Raw genomic sequence first — 24,637 nt, forward strand, 5'->3', positions numbered from 1 at the left:
TTGGCCCTCACGGCCGTAAACATCATCTTGTATTTTCACAAGCAGTTCCAGTATATTTCGCAAACAGTTCAATATTTCACAAGCATTCATCATTTCGGTTATAACATAATACATACATACTATTCACCTGCCACACAATCTCCTGTACTTTAAACATAATTCGTAGGCAACCATGAAAACATAGTATTTATGGTTTAAAAACATAAAACCAGCCTTCCCACTGTTCATTTGTACTTAAAGTAGGATACCACATATCCTAGGTTTGAAAAATGACCTTTTGAACAGTCGGTTTTTGAAAACATAAATACACTTACTCCATAAACATTTCGTACGGTTCAAAATCATTAAAAAGCTGACTTAACTAGATCCCCTTACCTATTTCCTGAAAAGTAACCCGAGACGCAAGAAAATCAAACCCTAGCTTTTGTCCGAGTTTGAGAATCCGCTCCGCTAGACTTATAGATATTCACTCCCTGATCCTCGTGGTAACTTCCGATCGTTGAAGCGGACAACGATCGGCGAAAGATCGAAGTGAGAGAGATATTTTATATAAATATCTTTGAGGAGATATATATATATATATATATATATATATATATATATATATAAATATCTTGGAGGAGATATTTTAGTTACTTAAGAGTTTAAGTTATGTATTTTTTTATATAACTCTCTCTCTCTCTCTCTCTCCCACGCAAGTACGTTGCGGATGCCTGTGTAGTTGGAGTTATGACGCGGATGAATGTTGACTTTATCTGGGTTGATCACCCCAAGCTTAGTCTAGCCTTCGGGCAGCACAACCCTAACCATGGGAGTTTATACATAGCATTAGTCCCAGGAGGTGTTTTTTTTGCACATCTGTACATTTATGTAAATGATGATGTTATGAAATGAATAAAGTGTTTATGTCAAGAAAATGAAACGAGTATTTCCAACTGTATATGTATGTATGATGTTAAGACAACTATTTTCGGTTATATGAAGAATGAATGTTTTCTATAAGCACTGAAAGCATGTTGCCCACACATTGATATTAACTTGATCACCCTTACTAAGAAGTGTCTCACCCCAATATACAAATTATCTTTTCAGGAAACTACAGGTATCGTGCTTAGCAGGATCAGGGGGTGAAAGTTAAGAGTAGTTCCTTTTTGAGAGTGTCTGTAAGAACTCTAGCTTATGTAAGTTATGTTGTCAGGATCAGGGCTTGTATTATGCTCGTATGGACCGAACTAGTTGTCCAGTTTTGGTCGGATTGTAATATGGATGCATGGAAACCTTTATGTATGAACGAACTTAGAACTCTGGTAATGTATGTATGGAGAAGGTTTCATTACTTCCACTGTATTATTGTTAAATGATTATGGTATTAGGTACGCAGACGTCCCTTTAGTAGCACCCTGGGCCCTCAGGGCGTTACAGGTGGTATCAGAGCCTAGGTTTGCTAAGTTTTGCGACTTTGTTAGTGATAATTACTAGAGTATAGGTTGAGATAAGTTAAGGATAAGAATGAGTAAGTTAGGTTGGGCTTTAGTCTGGGAGTTTTGGGACAATGATCTTTCGACGGTCTTCTGTGCTTTTCCTGGAATGACAATTTTAGGAAAATCATGGTAAATTCATTGATGGTTTTGGTTCTAGATTGAAGGACTGGGGTTCGGAAATTTAGGTTGGGAACGATAGGATGGAAAAGTATGTATGTAGTGTTAGCGTTATGATTAAGGACCCATACCTTGGCAGCTCTGCAGTTGAAGTGCATAAATGATTTCTTTTAACTGCAAACTCATATGTTATGTTATTTAGTCATTCCATATTTGTATTGACCATGATGAATGTGGAATTTCTAAGTCGGTTTCTATCCTATCTTCAGGATGAATCCTAGGGGAAAGGAAGTTATGATAGGAGGGGACAATCATGTAGATAACTCTAGCGATGATGATGTTGAGGCCTTGGCCGTGCTGCATAGTAAAGCACGGTAGGCTAGGAAAGAATCTCGGAGGGATTCTTGGGAACGGATAGAGACTGCATGTTCCAACAGTTTTCTCGGACAAATCCGTCGACATTCTCGGGAGGACCAAACCCGATTGTAGCGGTAGGCTGGATTCAAGAGATGGAGAAACTGTTGGATGTGTTGGAATGCACAGAGGAGCAGAAGGTCTGATTTGCCGCCTTCAAATTGTTGGGGGAGGCAAAGAGGTGGTGGAGATCGGCTAGGCTGGTGGAGGAGCAGCGTCCAGGGTATGTATTTGTTACCTGGAGCTATTTCAGGGAGATCTTCTTCAGCAGATATTTCCCTATTGCCACTCGGGAGATAAAGGTAGAGGAGTTCTTACGCCTAACCCAGGGATCCATGACCGTTCAGCAGTATGTGGCCCGATTTGTGGAGCTATCCCGATTCGCTCCACATATGGTCCTGGATGAGCCAAAGAAGGCTCGGATGTTTGAGAGAGGGCTGAGACAAATGATACGCGCGCAAGTGGCGGCGTTATTGGTCTAGAGCATTATTGAGCTGGTGGACAGGGCTATGGCGGCAGGGGCCAGTATTTAGAAAGGGGAGAGAGAGGCGAACCAGAAGAAGAGGCCCTTATCTCATTGGTCTCAGTTTAGCTTCAGTCAGAGTACGTGGAAGCGACTCAGTAATTTTACGGGTCAGCGGCAGGAATCAGGATCTCGAGCCTCTTAGGGGAGCTCTCCGAGTGCTACTTGTCCTAGATGCAATAAGAATCATCTGGGTGAGTGCAGGGCTGGAACAACTGTCTGCTACTTGTGTGGAGTAGCAGGGCATCAGGTGCGGGACTGTCGCGCGACGCTAAAGTACCCACATCAGTTACATTAGTATGGGAGAGGGAACCAGGCACCTCGAGAGGGTCATTAGGGGAATACAACCCAGGCACGGGTGTATTCTACCACGCCGGGTGACGCCGAGCACGCAGGAGATGTTACAGGTATTATTTATGTGCTTTTCCATAAGCTGTTATGCTTGTTGATTCAGGTGTAACCCACTCATTTGTATCTAGGAGGTTTGTTAAAGTATGTGAAATAGAGACTCAACCGTTAGAAGTTGAGTTAAGTGTGGCCACGCCGATAGGGTTGGTTGTTGTATGCAGTAAAGTGGTTAGGGACTATCCAGTGGAGATTTAGGGGAGAAAGCTGCCTGCTAGTCTAATCGTATTCGATATGCATGGATTTGACGTTATTCTAGGGATGGATTGGCTAGCATCCAGTTACGCAAGCATAGACTGTTATAGGAAGGAGGTAGTATTTAGACCTCCAGGGGAGCAGAAGTTTAGATTTATAGGGTCGTGTGCGCTTTGTACCACAAATCCTTTTGGCGAGTCAAGCAAAAGGAGATTTCTCCAAGAGGGTTGCCAGGGGTACCTTGCATATGTGAAAGAAGCACTAAAGGAAGGACAGAAACCGGAGGATATCCCAGTGATAAGGGAGTTCTCGGATGTGTTTCCGGAGGACTTACCGGGATTACCTCCTGACCGTGAAGTAGAGTTCGCCATTGAGTTGACTCAGGGGACGTCACCAATTTCCAAGGCTTCGTATCGAATGGCTCCGATTGAACTGAAAAAGCTAAAGGAGCAACTACAGGAACTTTTGGATAATGGTTTTATCAGACTGAGTGTATCACCCTGAGGAGCATCGGTATTGTTCGTGAAGAAGAAAGATGGGTCGATGAGGACGTGCATCGACTACAGGGAGATTAACAAGGTAACCGTAAAGAATAAATACCCATTACCACGTATTGACGACTTGTTTGACCAGCTAAAGGGTACTCAGGTTTTCTCTAAGATCGATCTGTGATCTGGGTATCATCAGTTGAAAGTGAAGTCAGAGGACGTGTCGAAGACAGCCATTCGAACTCGGTATGACCATTATGAATTTTTTGGTTATGCTGTTTGGTTTGACATTCATGGACCTGATGAATAGGGTGTTCCACACATACTTAGACCAATTCGTGGTAGTGTTCATTGATGACATCCTAATTTATTTGAGGAGTTCTGCAGAGCATGAGACTCATTTGAGGCTAGTACTTCAGGTACTCAGGGAGAATAGGTTATTTGCTAAATTCAAGAAATGCGAATTCTGGCTATAATAGGTTGCATTTCTAGGACATGTGGTGTCCAAGGAAGGAATATCAGTAGACCCGAGCAAAGTAGAGACAGTAGTAAACTAGGCGAGACCGAAGAACATACATGAGATTAGAAGTTTCTTGGGTCAGGCAGAGTACTATCGTCAATTTATCGAGGGTTTTTCTAGGCTGTTAGGTCCTTTGACACAACTTACGAAAAAGAATAGCAGGTTTGACTGGACTAGTGAGTGTGAGCAGGGTTTTCAAGAGTTGAAACAACGTCTAGTCACAACCCCAGTGTTGACCATTCCATTAGGGGATGGTGATTACGTGATTTATAGTGACGCATCCCAGAAAGGGCTCAGGTGTGTTTTGATGCAACATGGTAAAGTTATCGCTTATGCTTCTCGCCAACTCAAGGAGTACGTGAAGAACTACCCTACGCATGACTTAGAATTGGCAGTTGTGGTTTTCGCATTAAATATTTGGCAGCCCTACCTATACAGTGAAAGGTGCGAGATCTTTATGGATTATAAGAGCCTCAAATACTTCTTCTCTCAGAAGGAGTTGAATATGAGGCAACATAGATGGTTTGAGTTGATTAAAGACTATGACTGCACCATTAGTTACCACTCAGGAAAAACTAATGTGGTAGCTGATGCATTGAATCGGTAGTCAGTGAGTATGTCGATTTCAGCAGTTGTGGTACAACATCAGATCATGATGGATTTGGAGAGGCTGGGAGTGGAGTTGGTGGACAAGGATCCACGGGCGTTCATTGCCAGTTTAGTTATTCAGTCAACTTTGTAGGAGAGAATCAGAGTTGTTTAGAAGGAAGACACAAAACTGGTAGAGGTTTTGGAAGGGGTTCAGGATGGTTTAAAGCCGGATTTCAATATCTTAGATGATGGGGTATTGAGATTCCACACCAGGATTTGCATACCGAATGACGCCGAGATTAAGAGGGTCATTCTAGAGGAGGTACATCGTTCGCTCTACACAATACATTCGGGGAGTACGAAAATGCACAAGGATCTCCGAGAATCTTTCTGGTGGTCTAACATGAAAAGAGAGATTGTGCGTTTCGTAGAGGAGTGCCTAACATGTCAGCAAGTTAAGGCAGAACACCAGAGGCCAGCAGGACCGTTGCAACCACTTCTTATTCCTAAATGGAAGTGGGAGTGCATCTCCATGGATTTTGTTATGGGGTTGCCATAAGCACTCCACGGATAGAATGCGATTTGGGTTATGGTTGATAGATTGACGAAGATAGCCCATTTCGTTCCAGTGAAAGTTATTCCATGAATAGGTTGGCAGAGCTATATGTACAGGAGATTGTACGATTTCACGGCATCTTGGTTTCTATCGTTTTAGATCGAGACCCACGATTTACCTCATGTTTCTGGAAGAGTTTGCAGGATGCTTTGGGATTGCAGCTCACATTAAGTACTGCATTTCACCCACAGACAGATGGTCAGTCAGAGAGGACTATCCAGATATTAGAAGATATGTTACGGGCGTGCGTACTGGATTTCGGTAGCAGTTGGATTAGATATCTGCCATTGGTTGAGTTCGTCTACAACAACAGTTATCAGACCAGTATAGAGATGACATCATATGAGGCTTTGTATGGTCACCGGTGTCGGTCTCCATTATACTAGGATGAGGTGGGCGGGTGGTAGATTTTAGGATCAGAACTGATTCAACAGACCTATGCAAAGGTCGAGCTTATCAGGGAGAGGATCAGAGCAACTCAGAATCGGCAGAAGAGCTACGCAGATACACGCTGACAGGAGCTAGAGTTTGAGGTAGGTGATGCTATATTCTTGAGAATTGCTCCGATGAAAGGAGTGAGGAGGTTTGGTAGGAAGGGCAAGCTGAGCCCTAGGTACATCGAGCCATTCAAGATTTTGGAAAGAGTCGATTCGGTGGCGTACAGGAGAGCATTACCTTTCACTTTGTCTAGGATTCACAACGTTTTCCACGTGTCCATGCTTAGGAGGTATATATCAGATCCTTCGCATGTGATCAATTATGAGTCGTTGGAACTCGGGGATACGTTAGTATATGAGAAGATTTTAGTTCAGATCCTAGATCATAGAGAGCAAGAGTTACGTACGAAAAATATTCCTCTAGTAAAAGTACTGTGGCGTAACTCATGGGAGTTAGAGTCAGACATAAGTCAGAAGTATCCTCATCTTTTTAGAGACACTCAAAGCTAGTCAGGTAAGTAGAGCAGTAGGTAAGTGGTTTTATGTATGTATGTTTTGTTCATGTTTAGAGTATGTATGGTCTTTGAGAAAGTTTTTTATGAATATTATAATCTCCCGAGACATGGTACGTAACCATGGTATTCCTCCTCCATAAGTGAGGGTAGATAATAAACTTGGGGCGGGGCTACTATGTGGGTGGCTACCGGCTCTTATTAAGGTCGGCCCAACAGATCAGTAGTAATCCAATGGATGTAATGGGAGTCAGTCAGCAAATTTCGATGACAAAATTTTTATAAGGAGGGGAGAATGTAGTAACCCGAACAATATATATATATATATATATATATATATATATATTTATATTTGTTTGGGTTACTACATATTTGGATAAGTGATAATATTTCAGGACTTAAGTATGTGAATACAAGGTCAAGTGCTCACAAGGATCATTGAAAGGTTATACTCCAAAGAAAGATGATCAAATGAAGCTTAAAGTATATTAAGGCATGGATTCAAAGATGATCTAATAAAAGCTTGAAGACTATGAGAACATGAATATTAAAGAGAACTTGCTAAAAGCTTGAAGCATATTGAAACTTGAAGACAAGATGGAGTCAAAAAAAGACAAGCATGAAGACTTAAGTACTTAGAATGTTAAAATCCTAAGAAATCTTTATGTAAGTACTTCAAACAATTTCAATATGAATGCATGAAGCTTTTAGGCAAATTTCTTGGACCTAGATACCTTTTAAAATACTTGGAAAATATTTTTATAAGGTCAAAAGTTATTTCAAAAAGGTTGAAATTATTTTTGAAATGAAAAGCACTAAAACGGGATTTTCCAAATTCTGTTATTTTTTCTATTTTCGCATTGATGTACATTTTTCTCTATCAAACACTCCCTATCTTAAAAAGTGTTCAACATGAAAGTTGTGGGATTTTCTCTTAGCTTTCTGTTGAGGCCGAAAACGTCTAATTTGGAGTTGTATAAAAAAAGTTATGACCAACATACTGAAGGGGGGTCGAAGCTGTCAGACGATTGAAGTTTAATCTCAGAAGACTAAAAAATTTCCTCAGACGACTGAAGATTAAGTTCAGTTTACTAAAGAATTTCTAGATGAATTTCTGAAGAGGCAGTGTATCCTCAGTAGACTGAACCTGAAGTTCAGTAGATTGAACCATGTCAGCCTAGTCTACTGACCCTATTTCCAGTTAGGTTTTCAGTGTTTTAAAGAACTTCAGAAGACTGAACCCGATACTCCAGTCTATTGAACATTGTTAACGGCTAAAATTTTTAAATGTTTTAAAATTTAACCTTAAGTTTCTTGTGCCCAAATTTCATAAAAACTTGGGGAATACTCCAAGTAATCTTGGGCAACACGAAAATACCTTTATGAGTCTATAAATACATGTTTTAGAAAATTAAACTAAACCAAGAATTAAAAATCAGCAATCAAGCTCCCTTTGCTTTCAATCTTCAAAGGCTCTCTTGCACACATCCTTGCTGAAGTTTTGCTACTGAGTATTGTTGAGATTTAATCACTGAAGTTGAGCACAAATTTTGAATCTTTCAATCAAAGAAAGAAGATCTCGGTGATAAATTCTTTTGAGATGCTCAAATTCTTTGTGTACAAGAGATGCTCAAATTCTTTGAAGTATATTAGTGATTTCAATTGTACTAACCAGCTTTATGTGAGCATCTCTTGTACACAAAGAATTTGTTCTTGTCTTGTAGTTTCTTTGACGGTCCAGGTTGTTGGATCGTTGTGTTGAGCATGGGGTATCGCTTGTAGAGGCGTTGCTCTAGCCTATTGAAGGAGTGACCGAACATGGGGTATCGCTTGGAGAGGGGGGCTCTACCCTTAAGGAGGGATTTGTAAAGGTTTGCTCGGCCCAGAAAGGAGTGGTATAGTGGAAACCTTAGGTGGTATTGGCCTAAGGCGAGGACGTAGGCTGGGTATAAGCCGAACCTCGTAAAAAATCTCGATCTCACTCTCTTCTCTACTCTCATTTAATTTCTTGTTTATATTAACTGCGTTGTTGGATTTTAATTCTTGATCATATTTACTACGTGGATTGAAAATTAAATAAACCAAGGTTTAATTTGTTTTGGGATTGTGGAAACCGAAAGGGAGTACGTTGATTGGTTAACACCCTAGACAAATTAACTAAAAGTTTATTTAAAGTTTGAGTTGTGGTTTGTATTAAGGAAACACAATCCATTCATACAGGGCTTGAATCAAATTCATATACATAGGGCTACAAACAAACTCTACCTTGAGTTCTTGCTAAAGCTGAAAATTGCAAAAGTGCTACATCTCATTGATTGAATATATTGTGGTTGAATGGTTTAAATGTTTGTTTAATTGATATTGTTGAGAATTATTGGGTTGTGTTGATATTTAAGTTGTGGTTAATCTAACTAAGCATTAGAAGTTAAAACAAACTTGTGTGTTCACTAAATTAACAAAAGGTTGCAAATTTGTAATAAGAGTTAAAATAAAATTTTAATAACCCAATTCACCCCCCCTCTTGGGACTACACCTTAACTTTTAATTGCCATTACGAACTCCTTGTCCTGATACACTACCTCTCCCTTGGCTGCCATTCGAACCTTGCCCTCATCCTCCCACACTTCCCTAACCATGGGTAGAGGCTGTGCTAACCATTACTGAACTATCACAGGAAGAAGCTTGTGAACAAGACCGAGGACCGCCTTTGGTGCTAGGTTGGATTTTAACATATGCTTCTTTCATGGGTGGTATGGTTTCACGGGCAAGAGTTTGATCACAAATGGGTTGAGGCTGAGGAGTCAACTGAGACAGAAACTTGGCAGCTGCTACAGGGATTATCGCTCAAATGTAGCGTATCAAACACCAATCAAAACCAACTAGCACCTGTGATGATAGCAAGCAATCAATCACAAACACCTGCAGCATCAAAGTAATATCATCACGCCACAACTAGCCAGTAACAGCATGAGTAATGTACCAGAAAGAGAATACTTCAGATCAGAAAATGACCTCTTTTCCTCGATTGAGCTCAGGACAAAATGATCCCCTTTCCTCTTACCTTGTTGACAAGGATGGTCCTTTACCTTCTTGGAATTTTCATTTTAGGAGTCCTTGAATGATAAGGAAAGAGTTATCTTCATTGTTGGTCCAGCTGAATAATTTTTGGGTATCCTCAGAAGCTGATAGTTGATCTTGGCTGTTAGATCCCTTGGGGATCTATTCGTGCAAATCTTTTTGTGAATTCTTGGTTTGCACCAACTTTTCCTTCACACTCTACAAAACTATTTGGAAGGCCAAAATTCCCCCTAAAATCAAACCTTTTATTTGTTTGGTTGTGCTTATAGGATAAATGCTAATAACTTGCTGCAGATTAGGAGGCCTTTAAAGGCTCTCTCTCTAGAAATATGCATGCTATAGTTGTTAGAATCTCATGATTCACGATTCGATCCATAAAATTTGTTTCACTTCCACTCAAAATCAATTTGAATCTTACCAGCGAATCTAAAAACAATTGAATCATTGCTGAATCCTTCGATTCACCTTGTGAATCTATCTAATTGATTCGAATCTATTGATTCACACGATTCTGGGCTTATCATATCCTAAAAAACCCGACTAGTTTAAAACCTCGAAGACAACATTATTTTCTTTTTTATTGCTTTTATCTTTACACGATTACCTTCCATTCTTTGTCTGCGTCAGTTTTGTGCTTAAAAAGAGGAGAGAATAGAACTTCAGGTTTTACATTGTCTTTACGAAACATTCTTCATTCTCGGAGTATAGTGTTCTGCCATTAAGAAGAAGAGGCAGAATGCTTACTGGCTAAGGTGGTCCTCACGTTTCATTCTGTTATTACGATTCAAGAGTTAGTTTTTTTTAGTATTCTGTAAATTATTTTATTTTTTTTAGGTTAATTATTTTTTTTCCTCTTTAATCCTAGAAAGAGTCTGCATGAAATTTTTTTTTTAATTGTTGATAAACATCAAGAGTTCAATTTATAATTATTTTTTGTTGATTCCTCCCCTTAAACAGCACAAATTTCATTATTCTATTAATATTTGCGAACACATTCTATTACTTTTAATTGTTTAGGGAAAACATACACATGGAATATGATTTTTTATTATCAAAATTTAAATATATTTTATCATATTTCATGTTGTTTTATAGCAATATATGCATGTCATTTAGAATTGATTTTGGAAATTTTACCGATTCTTACAATTTGATTTGATTCTTGATTCTCAATTCTCGATTCTCGAAATTCGAATTTCAATTCACAATTTGAATCTTGATTTGACAATGATACTTGCTTTGTTTTAACTGCTCAGAATCGGTGCCATCTCTTCTTGCATTTTAATTTTGCATGGAAGGTTTGAAACAAGTTATTCAATTATTTTGGAGAAAGTTGGGTTTGTCCAGGGACAGTGGAGGAGTTTTTGGCAATATTTTTTGTTGGGTTTGGTAGGAAGAAGGAAGGAAATGCACTGTGGGTTAGTGCTTTATTTGCAGTATTTTGGGGTTTGTGGAAGGAAAAAAACTTGCGCATGTTTTCAAGGAAGAAATTAGAATTTTTGTTGGTGTGGGAGAAGATTCATTTTCTGGCTTCTCTTTGGTGTGTGGGTAATGGTAATTTCAAGGGGATATGCTTCTCAGATATTCAGCGGGATTGACATTCTCTGTTGTATTCTTGGGCTGTGTTGAATTCCTTGAGCTGTTTTTTAACATTCTCTGTTGTATTCTTGGGCTGTGTTGAATTCCTTGAGCTGTTTTTTACACTTTCATTTTCTTATTTTGTTTTCCCTGGGGTTTCCCAGACTTAGTTGAGGAGATCCCTCTTCTCCTGATTGAACATTCTTATTCTATCTAATTAATTTATTTTGCTATAAAAAAAATTCAGCAACCACTACACACACACACAGCATCCAACCAAGGTTGCTGCAGAGCATAAGTGAGAGGAAGAGTGCTCTTAAACAACTCTTGAGCCGAACAGAAAATCATATTTGAGAAGCAATTAGCATAAGTGAGAGGAAGAGTGCTCTTAAACAACTCTTGAGCCGAACAGGAAATCAAATTTGAGAAGCAATTAGGGAAAGATAAGAAAAAAAATGAAAAGCTAAGCGCCTAAATCAACTTAGGCAAATTAGATTTAGAGGAGATCAATGCTATGATTCCATGTTGTACAGTTAAGAGATGGAGAAGAGAAGAAGTAGATAAGAGAAGAAAATAAGAGGAAAAAGATGGGCAGCGGTTTCCTGGAGCAGACATACAGCTTCAGCTTTGGCTGCATATATAAATAAGAGTCATGAGTTAAGAACAGTTGAATTCAAAGGTAATTAGTTAATCGGGAACCATTTGTGAAATGAGTGTGTAAAGGGCACTCAATCTTCCCCTCACATAATTGTATTGCCGAAGTGAAACCGAGACTTCAGATTCTTGGACCTAGGTTTTAACTTAGATACTAATCAGTTGATAGCAATTAGGTGATCTAACTATACTTTAGGTAAATAACAGGTTAGTAATGACTCCATTGAACATTTCTAGACTCATTATCTCATTCCATACTCTCTCAGTCACTATTCGAGTCTTGGTGTGGACCCTCCCACCCGCATATTGTGAAGCACAATGGTGGTTTTATATTTTTGATTGCAAGAAATGTCCATGGACATCTTATGTTACATAAATGCATCAGCTATCATCTTATTCCTGATTCTATTTAATTTATCTGATAAATAGGGTAATCTAGGCTGCAGATAGTTATTAGTGGTGTATCCTGACATGAGAAAAATGAACTTTGGCAATAGATACTTGGCATAATGATGTAGGACAAGAAGCAAGATCTTAGGAGGATTCTTGCTGGAGAATAATTAAGAAGAGTAGGGTTAAGGAATTGTAAGGTTAAGTTAGTAGTTTATTATGTGTGTTTAGTATTAATTAGTATAGGATTGTGTGTATTTGAGGGTTGTTTGTGATATTTGTGTAAAGTAGAGGTATGCTTGTAATGTAATGTAGTTTTAGGAGTTTATGTGTAATTTATGTAATGAGGCTTTCTTATAATTAGTGTGTGAAAGCCATGATGTAGGCAATTAATGAATTTGAATTGTTAATTGAACGTGAGTTCCCCACTAGTATCTCCTCACTCCTCCCTTCCCCTTCCTTCCTCACCCATTCTCCCTCACTCTTCTCCTCTTCTCCTTTTCTTCTTCCTTCTCTTCTTTCTTCTCTGTCTCTGATCTCCTGTTCTGTCCATAATTCCCTGCTGCCCAGCATCTGTCTGCCCTCTTCTTCTTCTTTGTTTTTTTTCTCCTTTTCTTCTTCTTTCCTTCTCCTCTGTTCTGTAACCTCTCCCTCCTTCTCTGCTGCGGCTTTTTCTCCTTCTCTTCTTCCTTCTTTCCTTCTCTTCCTCTGTTCTATAACTTCTCCCTCCCTCTCTGCTGTTGCTTCTTCTTTCCTCTCATCTTTTTCTCTGGTATTCTTCTTCTTCATTAATCTCTCCTTCTCTGTTACTCCCATCTCTTAGTTTCTATTTTGAAATTTCAGTATTAAAAAAAAAAAAACAGAAAAGCAATTCTGCAGTTTCAGAACTTTTCAGAAAATTCCAACTGTGTTCCCATTTTTTCAAATGCCACCTTCCAGCCACCATCCTGCAATACCACCCATACCACCAAAAACAGATCCCCCCGAAGCCTTTCCCCTCAAAATTTCATCACCAACCGACCAGCGCGCCACCTGAAGTTCTCCAGCTGCCGCCCCCTTCAAAATCCACCATTTCCAGAGTTCTTTTGACATACGGCCACCACCACTGCATTCCCCACTCCTTGATCTACCCTCGCCTGATAAGTCACAACCGGAGCATCATTTCCAGCAGCCCATGCGCCCCTTGTGCCGACAACTGTTAGTGAGAGTATCTGCTAGCATCTCTTGTTTCCAGTCTCACGAAAAATTGCCCAGCCACGATATTTTGGATTTTCTATGCAATATTTTGAGCTGCAAGAAGATATTTTGATTGTGGACATAATATATTGCAAGCATATGCCCTACTTTTTGGCACAAAACCCTAGAAATTGTCACTCCAGCACTAAAAATCAGGTTTTTTTGCTGTAATTTGTGAGTTTTCATTGTGGATTTGTTTCATTTCAGTAGGACAGTCAATATCAAGGTGAATTAAAGATAAATTTTGAGAAATTGGGAGCAAGGCTTGTGGAAAATTGTGTTGGAGGGCCATTGGTGATATCTATGTTGCAGCATATATATCCATAAATTCAGCCAAATGGTGACAAATTATAGGAAAAAAGAATGCCATTTATCATACCTTGGGAACAATTTCAAGCTGTTCAACACCTTTCTCAAATGCGGAGAAAAGGTTTGCAAAATCATTATTGATGGAAGATGTTCAATGAATTTGGTTTCCGTAAATGGAGTCACTCGAATGCAGCTTCATCCGGAACCTCACCCAGAGCCTTTATGAGATATTTTGGGTTGATAAGTCTATTGTACATGTTTATGAAAGATGTTTTGTTCCCATCCAAATGGGTGAATATTTGGCTAATGTTTGGTGTGATATCCTACCTATGAAGATTGGTCATGTAATCCTTGGTTCTCCTTGGTTGGATGATTCAGGTGTGATTCAAGGACATGAGAACACATGTCTTTCACTATATTAGGAAGAAAATCATTTTGAAGTCCGCTCTACTAGTGAACCAGGGCAAAGAATCTGAGATTATTGATCTAGTCAAAAGTTGCTCAACTTGAAAACACTACAAGCAAGGCAATGAATGGGTTTGAAGACATCCAAAGTCCTTTAGACATTCCAGTTGTTGAGTTTGTCATTCCTGATGTGCTTATTGATGCCAACTCTCAATTCAAGTCTATGATGCTGCCAAAGAATCGTGGTTTCTTGTATCACTCAAGTGCTGGCTTTCAAAGAATCCAAGTTTGCTTTTCCCTTTTGATCCTCCAAGATTTCAAAATTTAAGGACGAATTTTTTCTAGCTGGGGGAGAGTTGATGTAGAACAAGAAGCAAGACCTTGGGAGGATCCTTGCTGGAGAATAATTATGAAGAGTAGGGTTAAGGAAATGTAAGGTTAAGTTAGTAGTTTATCATGTGTGTTTAGTATTAATTAGTATAGGATTATGTGTATTTGGGGGTTTGTGATATTTGTGTCAAGTAGAGGTATGTTTGTAATGTAATGTAGTTTTAGGGGTTTATGTGTAATTTATGTAAAGAGGATTTCTTATAAATAGTGTGTGAAAGCCATGATGTAGCCAGTTGATGAATTTGAATTGTTAATTGAACGTGAGTTCCCCCCTAGTATCTGTTTGGTGTCCCTCCTTGTGGGCCCTTGGCTTGAAAGCTGCTCCACTCTTTAATGTTGTTGGCTTCCCAGAAAGGAAAACAGCTGCAGCATGTTTTTTGAATTAGGCTCCAAGGCCTCACGCGCAGGGGTAGCATGCTGCCCCTTCATCCCCTTTTTGTTTCATCCGCATTTTTTCCTGCTTGCCGTGACTTCACTCTCTGTTTTTCAAATACAAGCTCCCTCTGCCTGCAGCCAGTATTAGAGCCACTCGTCCTCTCCATTTTTCTGCAGCAGTGCCGCCGGTCACTCCTGCAACTCAAGCTGTTTTTATTAACAACATATTGGTATTTTGCTGGGATGTGTTATTTTTTTGGTTGGTTCTTTTGGGAGCTTTGTTCAGAATATTTGGTTAGACATTTCCATCTTGCTACATTTGTTTATACACTTTTGTGTATTTGTAAGGCTTATGTCTTTTGTATCCACTTTGTACAACATATTTGGTGATGGTGGATTTGGACCGCCGTGCCCCGTGGACGTACCTCAACATTTGAGGTAACCACGTTAAATTTCTTATCTCATATTTTTTTATTTATTGTTTGCATTACTTCATTGATTTACTTGTGGGAATTTGTTCATATATATATATGTAATATTTTTCCCAACAGTATCTCCTCTCTCCTCCCCCCTTCCTCTTTTGTAATTTCTCCATGGCTGCAGAGCCTTGATGCTGCCCCTGCATCACATGATATGTCAAGTTTTGTTATTCTATTTTTTGGCATTCATTATATAGACGCGCGCGCACACACACACACACCCTGTGAAGAGGGGATGGTCAAAGTTTTGATATTCAAATTTTTTTGTTGGGTCTATTACCATCAGTGGGGGATGTTTTGGTCATGCTAATGTTCATACATGTATATCATGTTTGCTGGCCTTAGTTGGCATTAGTTTTTTGCCTTCGGGCTTAGTGGAAATTCTATGATTGTTTTGATTTGTGATTCTTCACCTTTAGGGCTAAAAAAGTTTAATTGGGATCAGATAATCATGATTGAATATTTACTAATTACCATTCCTTACAGGAGATGGTTGGCTATTTTTTCTGTCTTGAGGATCGGGCTCTGTTCTGCAGGAAGTGTGACTTAGCCATACATACAGCAAATGATTATGTGTCTGCACATCAGAGATTTCTGCTTACTGGAGTGAAAGTAGGTCTTGAGCCAATGGAACCCAGTCCATCCCCATCGTCCAGCAAGTTGCATTCTGGGGAAAAAATCTCACAAATCTCTGAAACAAAATCTTCCATGCTCAGGAGGAGTAACCTAATGTCATTAGGTGGTGAGCACAGTAAAGTATTTCCTGTCCAAGTTGGTGGAGTTGAGGGACTTGCACCAGCAAAAGTGTCATTTGCTGGGGGATCTGATGCTGGTAGCATTCAACCATGGCATGTAGATGAATTTCTTGGACTACCTGAATTCAATCATTATAGCTACATGGATCATGGTTCCTCCAAGGTATGCGTATTGTTGCTGTTCATTTTTGTATGTGCAGCTCATCCAAGGTACACACTTATCAGGAACACTAAAGAAAAAAGGGGATGGGCATTCATGAGATTTCTGAAAATATACGAGATTATTGGCTGTCGCATGCCCCTTTACGGACTGCTGGTTTAAAATTATGTAATTGGCTGTTACCATGCTGTTGCATTATTCACCATGAACATCTATTTGGATTTTTGGATTTCGGGCAATTGCATGATCCCAGTTGTGTAAATTCAATAATTTAACCAAAAATATTGAAACATTTGGCATCATATTCATTAATTTAAAAAAATAAGCTGGTAAACTACATTTTAGGAATTCTATTTTTTGCATCATTGCCACTCCGAAATAATGTTTAGTGTATTAAATTGTTACACACATTAGATTGGTTGTGTGACAATTTTATTTTTCATTTTTTATAGCCGATGAAAATGGCACACTACGATGTCCAGTTGAGCTAGTAGGTCAATGTATTAAGCATTATCCTTGTTTGCTCCTCATCTTGTGCTTCGGAATATATTGTGGATTCAAGTTTGTGTTGTGCTTTTTTTTTTAACTCTGAATGCAGTTTGATAATATTTTTGTTCATGTGATGTGCTTAAGGCGGATAGTGGGAGACTTGGAGAATCTGACTGCTCCCCAATTTCAAGAGCTGCTGAGGGAGAGCTGGATGCTGATGAGTGCTTGGGTCAGGTGCCAGAGGCGTCCTGGATGGTGCCACAGATCCCTTCTCCGCCTACAGCCTCGGGGCTCTGTTGGCCTAAAAATTCCCAGATTCTATCAGATGGTGGAGTGTTTGTGCCGGATGTGTTCTCCTTGCCTGTGCAAGAGTCTCGTCGTTTTCAAACCAATGGCACCAATTTAAAAAGGCAGTGGCAATTCTAGCACCATTTCCCTGTGCTTCTTGCTTCATTTTGATGTTCCAGCGTTTAACTGCTTATAGCGATGCTTGCTTCTAATCCGTCAAGTAGTTGTAGAATTTGTGGTCCAATGTTTGGAAAAATATTAGCATCCAGTTCGAGCTGTTTTGCCTTTTCTGTCTTTTTAGTTCTTTCTCATTCCCCTACTGTTATTAGGGCTAGTAAGATAAAATGTGAAGACTGCAGTGTTTTAAAGACTCGAGGGTGCATCTTAATTTGGGGAAGGGCGTGAAGCTGTCTAAGATCACCAACAGTGTAGGTAATCGCCATTTCTCATAAATTTGTGAAAAAATAAAAGCTGATTTTTAGTCGCTTTATATTTTCATCATTGGCTATCATGATCATCATGATCATCATCATCATTCATCATGTAGTTGCTTTCATGGATGGATATTTCTTGAGATGAATCCTACGATCAATGGCTTTCTTGCCTTCGGACAGGAAGATGGTGAAGCAGCTCTGTTCTCCTTGATTCCTTGTGCACCAATTTGATTGTTCTTGGGATGGTTCATGTGCACCTAGATTCTTACTGCATTCTGCAAAATTCTGCAACCATCAGGCTTTATTGAATAATTAACATAGGGTTGTATGAAGATCATACTTGCATAGCAAAAATTCTTAATCCTATATTTGAAAGTTTGGAATGGGTCTCTTGTAGGTGGGAAATTACATTACTATATCCATCATATGAAAGGAAAGAGCATTGATGTGGCCGAAAACACCACCAACAAAGGTATGAGCCGTTATGAGTGGCGGTCATGGTTCATGGGAGTGATAGATTTCTAGATGAGGTGGTTCCGGAAGGCAGGGCATAATTACTAGTTGTAGATGTGAATTAGTGTTCTAGGCGATGAGCTCTCTCTAGCAAGGTGCAACGAGGCCTCAGTGGAGTGACCAAGAGTGGCACCAAGGAAGGATCGAAGGCAATGATGAGGTCATTAGGTCAGCTATTAAGGACAATTTCTAGCAAGAAAAACAAAACCAGGGCTGCTAGTAAGGACAATTTGATGGTTGTACTGTGGAAGGATTATCTAGAGTGGTAATGTCGTGGCGAGGGTAAATAAGAAGTGCATATGATGATGGTGTGGCAAGATTTCAAGGGCATTGAAACTAAGTTGTTTGTTGCCAAAGTTGGCATTTAATGTTTTGTTAAAAGTGGCTCCTTCCTTGTCATAGGACTTATATTACCTCATTATTTTATTTTATTTTATTTTATTTTTGTGAACCAGTGGCATGTGGGTCCCTTAAAAACTTGATTAATTTATTAGATTAAGAGGCCTTTTTTACGTGAGTACAATATTCTAACTTGTGACCGCCAGAATATGTTGACTTTGTCACGGGTGGATCAATTGTTAAATCAATTATGTAGGCTTGATCATCTTGATGAGGTTTTATGGCTGAAATCTATTCTAATGCAATCTAGGTTATTGGAAGTATTATATCCTAATCACCCTCTACAATTATTTTTGGCATCTTAGTAAATGGATTTTTAATAGTGTGATTTACATTGTTGGAAAGTAAAACGCTTCTTGTGGTGTTAATGGGGTCCATGTTGCTAGAAAGTAAATGCTTCCAGAGGAATTCATACATATGTTCCCTTATGTGCCAATAAGTTCTTTTAAATAATTCTACAAGTGAAAGATAGAGAAAGCCAACTTGAACTTTATAATTAAACGAGTAATTTTGTTTCCCTTTATTATATATATATATATATATATATATATATATGTATGTATGTATCATAATTTTTTGACATCTTCGACATATACCATAGGAGTATTATGGGGCATAGAGTTTGATCTTTAAATTTGAAAGCTATAAACTTAGATAAAATCATTACAACATGAGTTTATTTAATTTTATACCAACTCAAATCCAACTTTTAGACTTTATACTTATAAATATTTTATAACTTAATGTCAATATGATCCTCGATTTTCTACATTAGATGTGTATCAAGTTATAAAAGAAGCCTTTAAGCAACGGTAACTTTGTTAGTATAGGAAGAGAATTATACACAAATTTGTCTCTACTTTTTATAGAGAGTAGTGTTTGTATCAAGTTATATGAGATGATAATAAGCTTACAATAATTTTGTCTTCATTTTCTCTTCTTTTATTGATGTTCTTCCCACAATTTAATTTTTCCAATTATCTAATTTGCTTCTCTATCTTTCATCAAAGTTTATGTATGAGAGTTTGAATTTTGAATATTGAATTTAGATTTGCATTAATTTAAATCAAACATAATATAATTTTGAAATTATATTTGTCAAAATCTACACTAATGCAGAGGAATCCAAGCTAAACAAACAAAGCTACCTTTTTCTGAGGCCTGAAGATCAGACATTGCAGTTTCTACCTCTTCCCATCTAGATGAACCAAGAACAGAGGTGAAAAGTACAAGCACTGTGCTTTGTTTTTTTTTTTTTTCCTTTTTTTCTTTTTGGTTTTGGAACAGACACTACAAATTAAAGTAGAATGAGAAATTTATAAGCCATTTCTGAGCTGATCATCAGCCCTGTTCTTGTTCCTGTTGTCCCCTCCCTTGGCTTCTTTCAGAATGAGCTCCAAGAGCCTCTCATACATTTTAATGGCTGATTCCAGCATATCAATGGCTTTGCTCCGGTCCTTCACCACCTCATTCAACATGTCCTCTATTCCTGATATCTCCCTCGCCGGCCGCTGCAACTCTCTACGACAATACCCCTCCCCCCACCCATCGCCGACGCCTTCATTTCCACCGCCTCCCTTTCCGTTTGCAACCCCTCTCGCCACCACCAAATCGCTAATTCTCCCCAGATCCGCCCCAAGAACCCTAATCACCTCCCTCCTCTCCAATTCCCAAACCCACACGCTCCCCTCTTCCGAAGCCGACACCAAGTTCCGTCCGCCATTGATGAGCACCAAGCTCATCACTGCTCCACCATGGCGCTGCGCCCATGCCACCGTTTCACGACTCCGGTTCGCCGGCCCTCTTCTCACGGCCTTCATTGCTCCACCGTACACCAACCCGTCCGACCCTCCGGCGTAGAACTCCGACTCCGTCGGGTCGACAGCCACCGCATAAATCGTGCACGGAAACGTCACCGTCCAGAGCCGCGTCCTTTGCAGAAGGCTCCAGAACATGCAAGTACAATCCAGCGAGCACGAGGCGATCGTCGAGCTCCACCCTGCCACGCCGGAAGTAATGGCGGTCACCGGCGCCGCGTGCCCGACAAATTGATGCAATACGAAGTGCCTTGAATCCCTCTGATCAGTTGCGGAAGACACATCCACGAGTTTAAAAATTGGGAAAACGAGGATGGCCCCATCATCGGCGCCCAATAGCAGAAGAGAGCCGTCAAAGCTGATTTCCAGGCAAGAAATTGGTTTGCTATGAGCTGAAAATGACCGAACTGTGTCTCCCGAAGGAAGGGAGATGGCATGGACGTGGCCGGAAATGCCGCCGGCAAAGAGGTACGAGCCATCGTGAGTGGCGGCGAGGGGAGCGACGGGTTCTGGGAGGGGGAGGTGGCGGAAGGCGGTGCAAGACCACCAGTTGTAGAGGTGGATGGAGCCTGTGCCGGTGCTGGGGGAAATGTGGGAGGCGGCGAGGTGGGTTTTTCCGGCGAGGATAAGGCCTTTGCGGGGCGAGCAACTTCCGGCGAAGCGAGCAAGAGTGGCACCGGAGGAAGGATCGAAGGCGATGATAAGGCCGTCAGGGGAGCTAGTGAGGACAATTTCCGGGGAAGAAGATGACGTCATTTTGGGGGAGAGGTAGAGGCAGCGGAGGGCAAGTGAGAGGGTAAACGAGGAGTGCATGGTGAGAATGTGGAAGGATTTTAAGGGCATTGAAGCCAAGTCGTTCTCTCCCCAAATTTGGCCATTTAACGTTTTGTGAAGTGGAGTGAGTACCGACTTGAGATGGGCCAAGTGGGGCCCCCTCCTTGCCTGGCTGTTTGGATTGTTAGAAAATTCTAATAACATGAGATGAAACAAAATGAATGTGGATCCATTTAAAAGAATATATTATGTAAATGGGATGTATGCCCTAGAAAAATAGTCTAATCTAATTAAAATACACATACAATATGCTCTTCGAACTTGTGATAGACGAAACATATTGTCTAAAGGAACTCTTAAGACTTGAATGACTTTGACTCGATTCATTCTTAATCAATATTTTATGACATCCAACATATGAGAGGTTAGTTTAGTATGGTTTAGGTTACTATGTTATCACTCTCCTGGTAACTTTTATTGATCACTTGCTTTATTAGTGCATTAAAATTATCATTGTCATCATAATAAATATGATAGTAAGGTTCACATCGTTGGGAGGTAAATTTGCATGTCAATATGAGGTAGAAGGATTTTTTTTTTGGAATTAAGGATGAAACACACTCGCTGTCATCTTGATAGCTTTCAATAGGGACTTAACTCTTTGCTATATAATAACTATTTTTGACATTGTAATAAATTAATTATAATAGTGGGATCCACATAAGTAGAATAAATGCTTCTTATGAGTTCCTGAGTCAGTTATGTGTCATAACAATTATTTTTAAGAAAAAAAAAGTTCAAATTTACTCAACTATTCTAGTAACTTTTGGTAATGATTCTACTAGTTAAAAATTGAAAGATGGCTTACATTCAATGATTGTATAAACTTATTTCTTAATCAAATAGGCAAGTAATTTTTTTTCTTCTGAAATTTTGTAACCGTTACTTCCGTAATCAAAATGTGACAACCCGAATAAAAATGATATTTAAAATAAAAAAAAAAAAGAGAATTATCAGATGCCTCGTCGACGAACATAGGGGATTCGTCGACGAGGGTATAAGAGGGTCTCGTCGACGAAGCCAAATTTCGTCGACGAGGAAATACCGAGAGAGGTTTTTGAGCAGACTGAATTTCGCCGACGATGAGTGGATTTTGTCGACGAAATTATTGAAGGACTCGTCGACGAGATGACGTGGCTCGTCGACGAATCCAGCCCTATAAATATCAAAAATCTGGATTTTAACTTCAAAATTAAGCAAACTCTCTCCCTCTCTCTCCTCCCTTTGGCTCCCTCTCCTTCTTTCTTCGATTTTGGGCCAGATTTACGCCGGTTCAACAATCTGAAGCCACCACGACGCTCCTGGGGAAGTTCTCTCCAAATCTGCCGGAGCAAATCGTTGGTGAAAGTAAGTTGGAATTCATCCCTGAGTTGAGATAAGACTTTTTAAACCAAATTTGGTCTTGCAGTAGTTATAGGAAATTATATACACATGGAAATATTGAGAGTTTTCATTTTCAGGGTATTAATCAGGAAATTCTACGGGTGTTAGACCGGGATATTTTAGGGGCTTTCTCAGTAGTCAGGTAAGGGAATAAACTAAAACAATTATTTTTTCACACGTATTATTATTATTATCAACAAAGTAATTTTCAGGAAATATGTATTATATTTAAATATTATGGAGAAAATATATGTTATTAGGAAAATACTACTATTATACAAGAATGTGATTTTAGAATGAAACGTATGTATTTACTCAGCCTTGTGTGACATGAATATTATTTTTTATAAAATATATTATGTTACGGCAATTTTACGAATAAGCATGTTTTTAGGAATTACGTAATAATGCAGTATATGATAATTTTGAAATACATGATAATTTATTTATATTCAGAATGTTATATATGAAATGTTCGGCACGAGGCCGTAATTATGAAATGTTCGGCACGACACCATAATTATGAAATGTTCGGTACGAGGTCGTAATTATGAAATTATGAAAGATGCTATAGTATCATATATTATATGTTATCAGAACCCGGATATTAGTTTAGTTCAGTTTCAGGAGCTCGGTACCGTAGCTATATAGATCAAATATCTATGTTCAGACTTGTACTAACCACCCCATGAGGAGGTGGGAGATGGATAGTCAATGTGGCTTTTAGTGTAGAGTTGTAGACGTCCACCTGGCAGTCCGGACTAGGGTGCGGCGGGCCCATCGTACTTACAAACATTTTTGACTCGACAGTGTCAGCCAGCCATTGTCAGGTCCCGCCTTCGGGCCGCACAACCCATCATGGGGGTTAATACATGACATTAGTTAGCTATTCATCCTGACTATGTTTTTAGTATTATCATATTTAACTGATGATTTATAAATGATATGAGTTACTAGATAATATGAAAGTATATGATGATTCAGTATGTTATGACGAATGTTTACAGATATATGAAATGTATTGTATATGTATAACTGCATTAAATATTCATGTTGTCACGCAGCTGTATTTAGTTTATTTTTCCTTACTGAGAAGTGTCTCACCCCCAAACTTAATATATTTTTCAAGAGACCCTGAGAGACCGGCGGGTCGTGGCCGCCGTCGAGCTTATTAAGTTACCCTACTAGGAGGGTAAGATTTTCTTCTAGGATCATGATTATTTTGTTGTGAGGTCCTAGTTGTATTGGAACGTTATGGGAGATTGAAAATATATGTATGCTATTTTGGTATAAATAGATTCTGGTATTATGTTTATGGTTGGATGATTGAGATTTTATACTTACTACTGCTTAGATTTCTGCTGTGATTGAAAGGTGTCCCAATTACCCACGGGTTCGGGTTGATATTGTTATTATTTATATTTATTATGTGATAAGTTAAAGGGGACGTTATAGTTTGGTATCAGAGCCTAGGATTCTAGGTTCTGTACACTCTAGAGTGCAGCAGTAATAATACCAGAGTATAGGACAAGGGAATTTTAGGTTTGGTTATGAAGTCTAGATGCAGGACTTCCGTGGTGGTTTGAGTGATTTTCCTGGAGTGACGATTTCAGGAAAATCATTGTAAACTATCGTCGGGTTGGGTATCTAAGTTGCAGGATTAAACCTTGAATTGAGATCAAGAGAGATGAATTAATTAGGAGAATATATTATATGAGTTGGATGATATGTATAGAAAAGCGGGTTCTGAGTTAAGTTATTTACTTTTCAGGATGTACCCTGGTGGTAGTAATGCCCACGCTTGTGAGAGTGAGAGTGCTGGACCCTCAGGCGCTGCGGGTAGTGATTCAAATGCCGTCTTACGCAGCGTGGCACAGCAGGTTATGACAGAAATTTCCAAGAGTTCGAAAAAACAAGGTGGTCCATCGGCAGGCCACGATAGCTCAATCGAGAAGTTTATTAAGATGAATCCTCCAGCTTTCTCAGGGGAAACAGATCCTGCAGTTGCGGAAAACTCGGTGCAGGAGATAGAGAAAGTATTTGCAGTACTACAGTGTTCAGAGGAGCAGAAGGTGCTGTTTGCTACATATAAACTGATCGGAGAGGCCGAGAGATGGTGGTCGGCGGTGAGATTATTAGAGCAGCAGATGATTGTACCTGTGGATATGACATGAGAGCGGTTTAAAGAAATATTTTTCTACAGATATTTTTTAGCCTCGTCCAGGGAGGCTAAGATTGAGGAGTTCCTGAATCTGAAGTAGAGAAAGCTGTTAGTGCAGTAGTACGCAGCGAGATTCATTGAGCTATCTCGCTTCGCCCCGTACATCATTCTAGATGAGGTGAAGAAGGTATGCCAGTTTGAGAGAGGCTTG

The 24,637-nt window shown here is 39.4% G+C and overlaps 2 protein-coding genes across 2 annotated transcripts in view; one reads left to right on the forward strand and one right to left on the reverse strand.

Annotated features, from left to right (window-relative positions):
• LOC131157218 (B-box zinc finger protein 22) overlaps nucleotides 1–17,383 on the forward strand; it is a 42,847-nt gene extending 25,464 nt beyond the window's left edge. The window contains exons 2-3 of the mRNA XM_058111205.1: nucleotides 15,680–16,111; nucleotides 16,742–17,383. Of these exons, the coding sequence (XP_057967188.1) occupies nucleotides 15,680–16,111; nucleotides 16,742–17,023 (714 nt within the window). The 3' untranslated portion in view covers nucleotides 17,024–17,383. The remainder of the gene's footprint in view (nucleotides 1–15,679; nucleotides 16,112–16,741) is intronic.
• A 1,908-nt stretch (nucleotides 17,384–19,291) lies between these two features.
• On the reverse strand, nucleotides 19,292–21,232 carry LOC131157208 (protein ROOT INITIATION DEFECTIVE 3-like). The gene has a single exon (XM_058111194.1). The coding sequence runs from the start codon at nucleotides 21,024–21,026 to the stop codon at nucleotides 19,548–19,550; it is 1,479 nt and encodes a 492-aa protein (XP_057967177.1). The 5' UTR covers nucleotides 21,027–21,232; the 3' UTR covers nucleotides 19,292–19,547.
• Nucleotides 21,233–24,637: the final 3,405 nt, after the last annotated feature.

The sequence above is a fragment of the Malania oleifera genome, chromosome 1 (assembly GCF_029873635.1).
Source record: "Malania oleifera isolate guangnan ecotype guangnan chromosome 1, ASM2987363v1, whole genome shotgun sequence".
Classification (NCBI taxonomy): Eukaryota; Viridiplantae; Streptophyta; class Magnoliopsida; order Santalales; family Ximeniaceae; genus Malania; species Malania oleifera.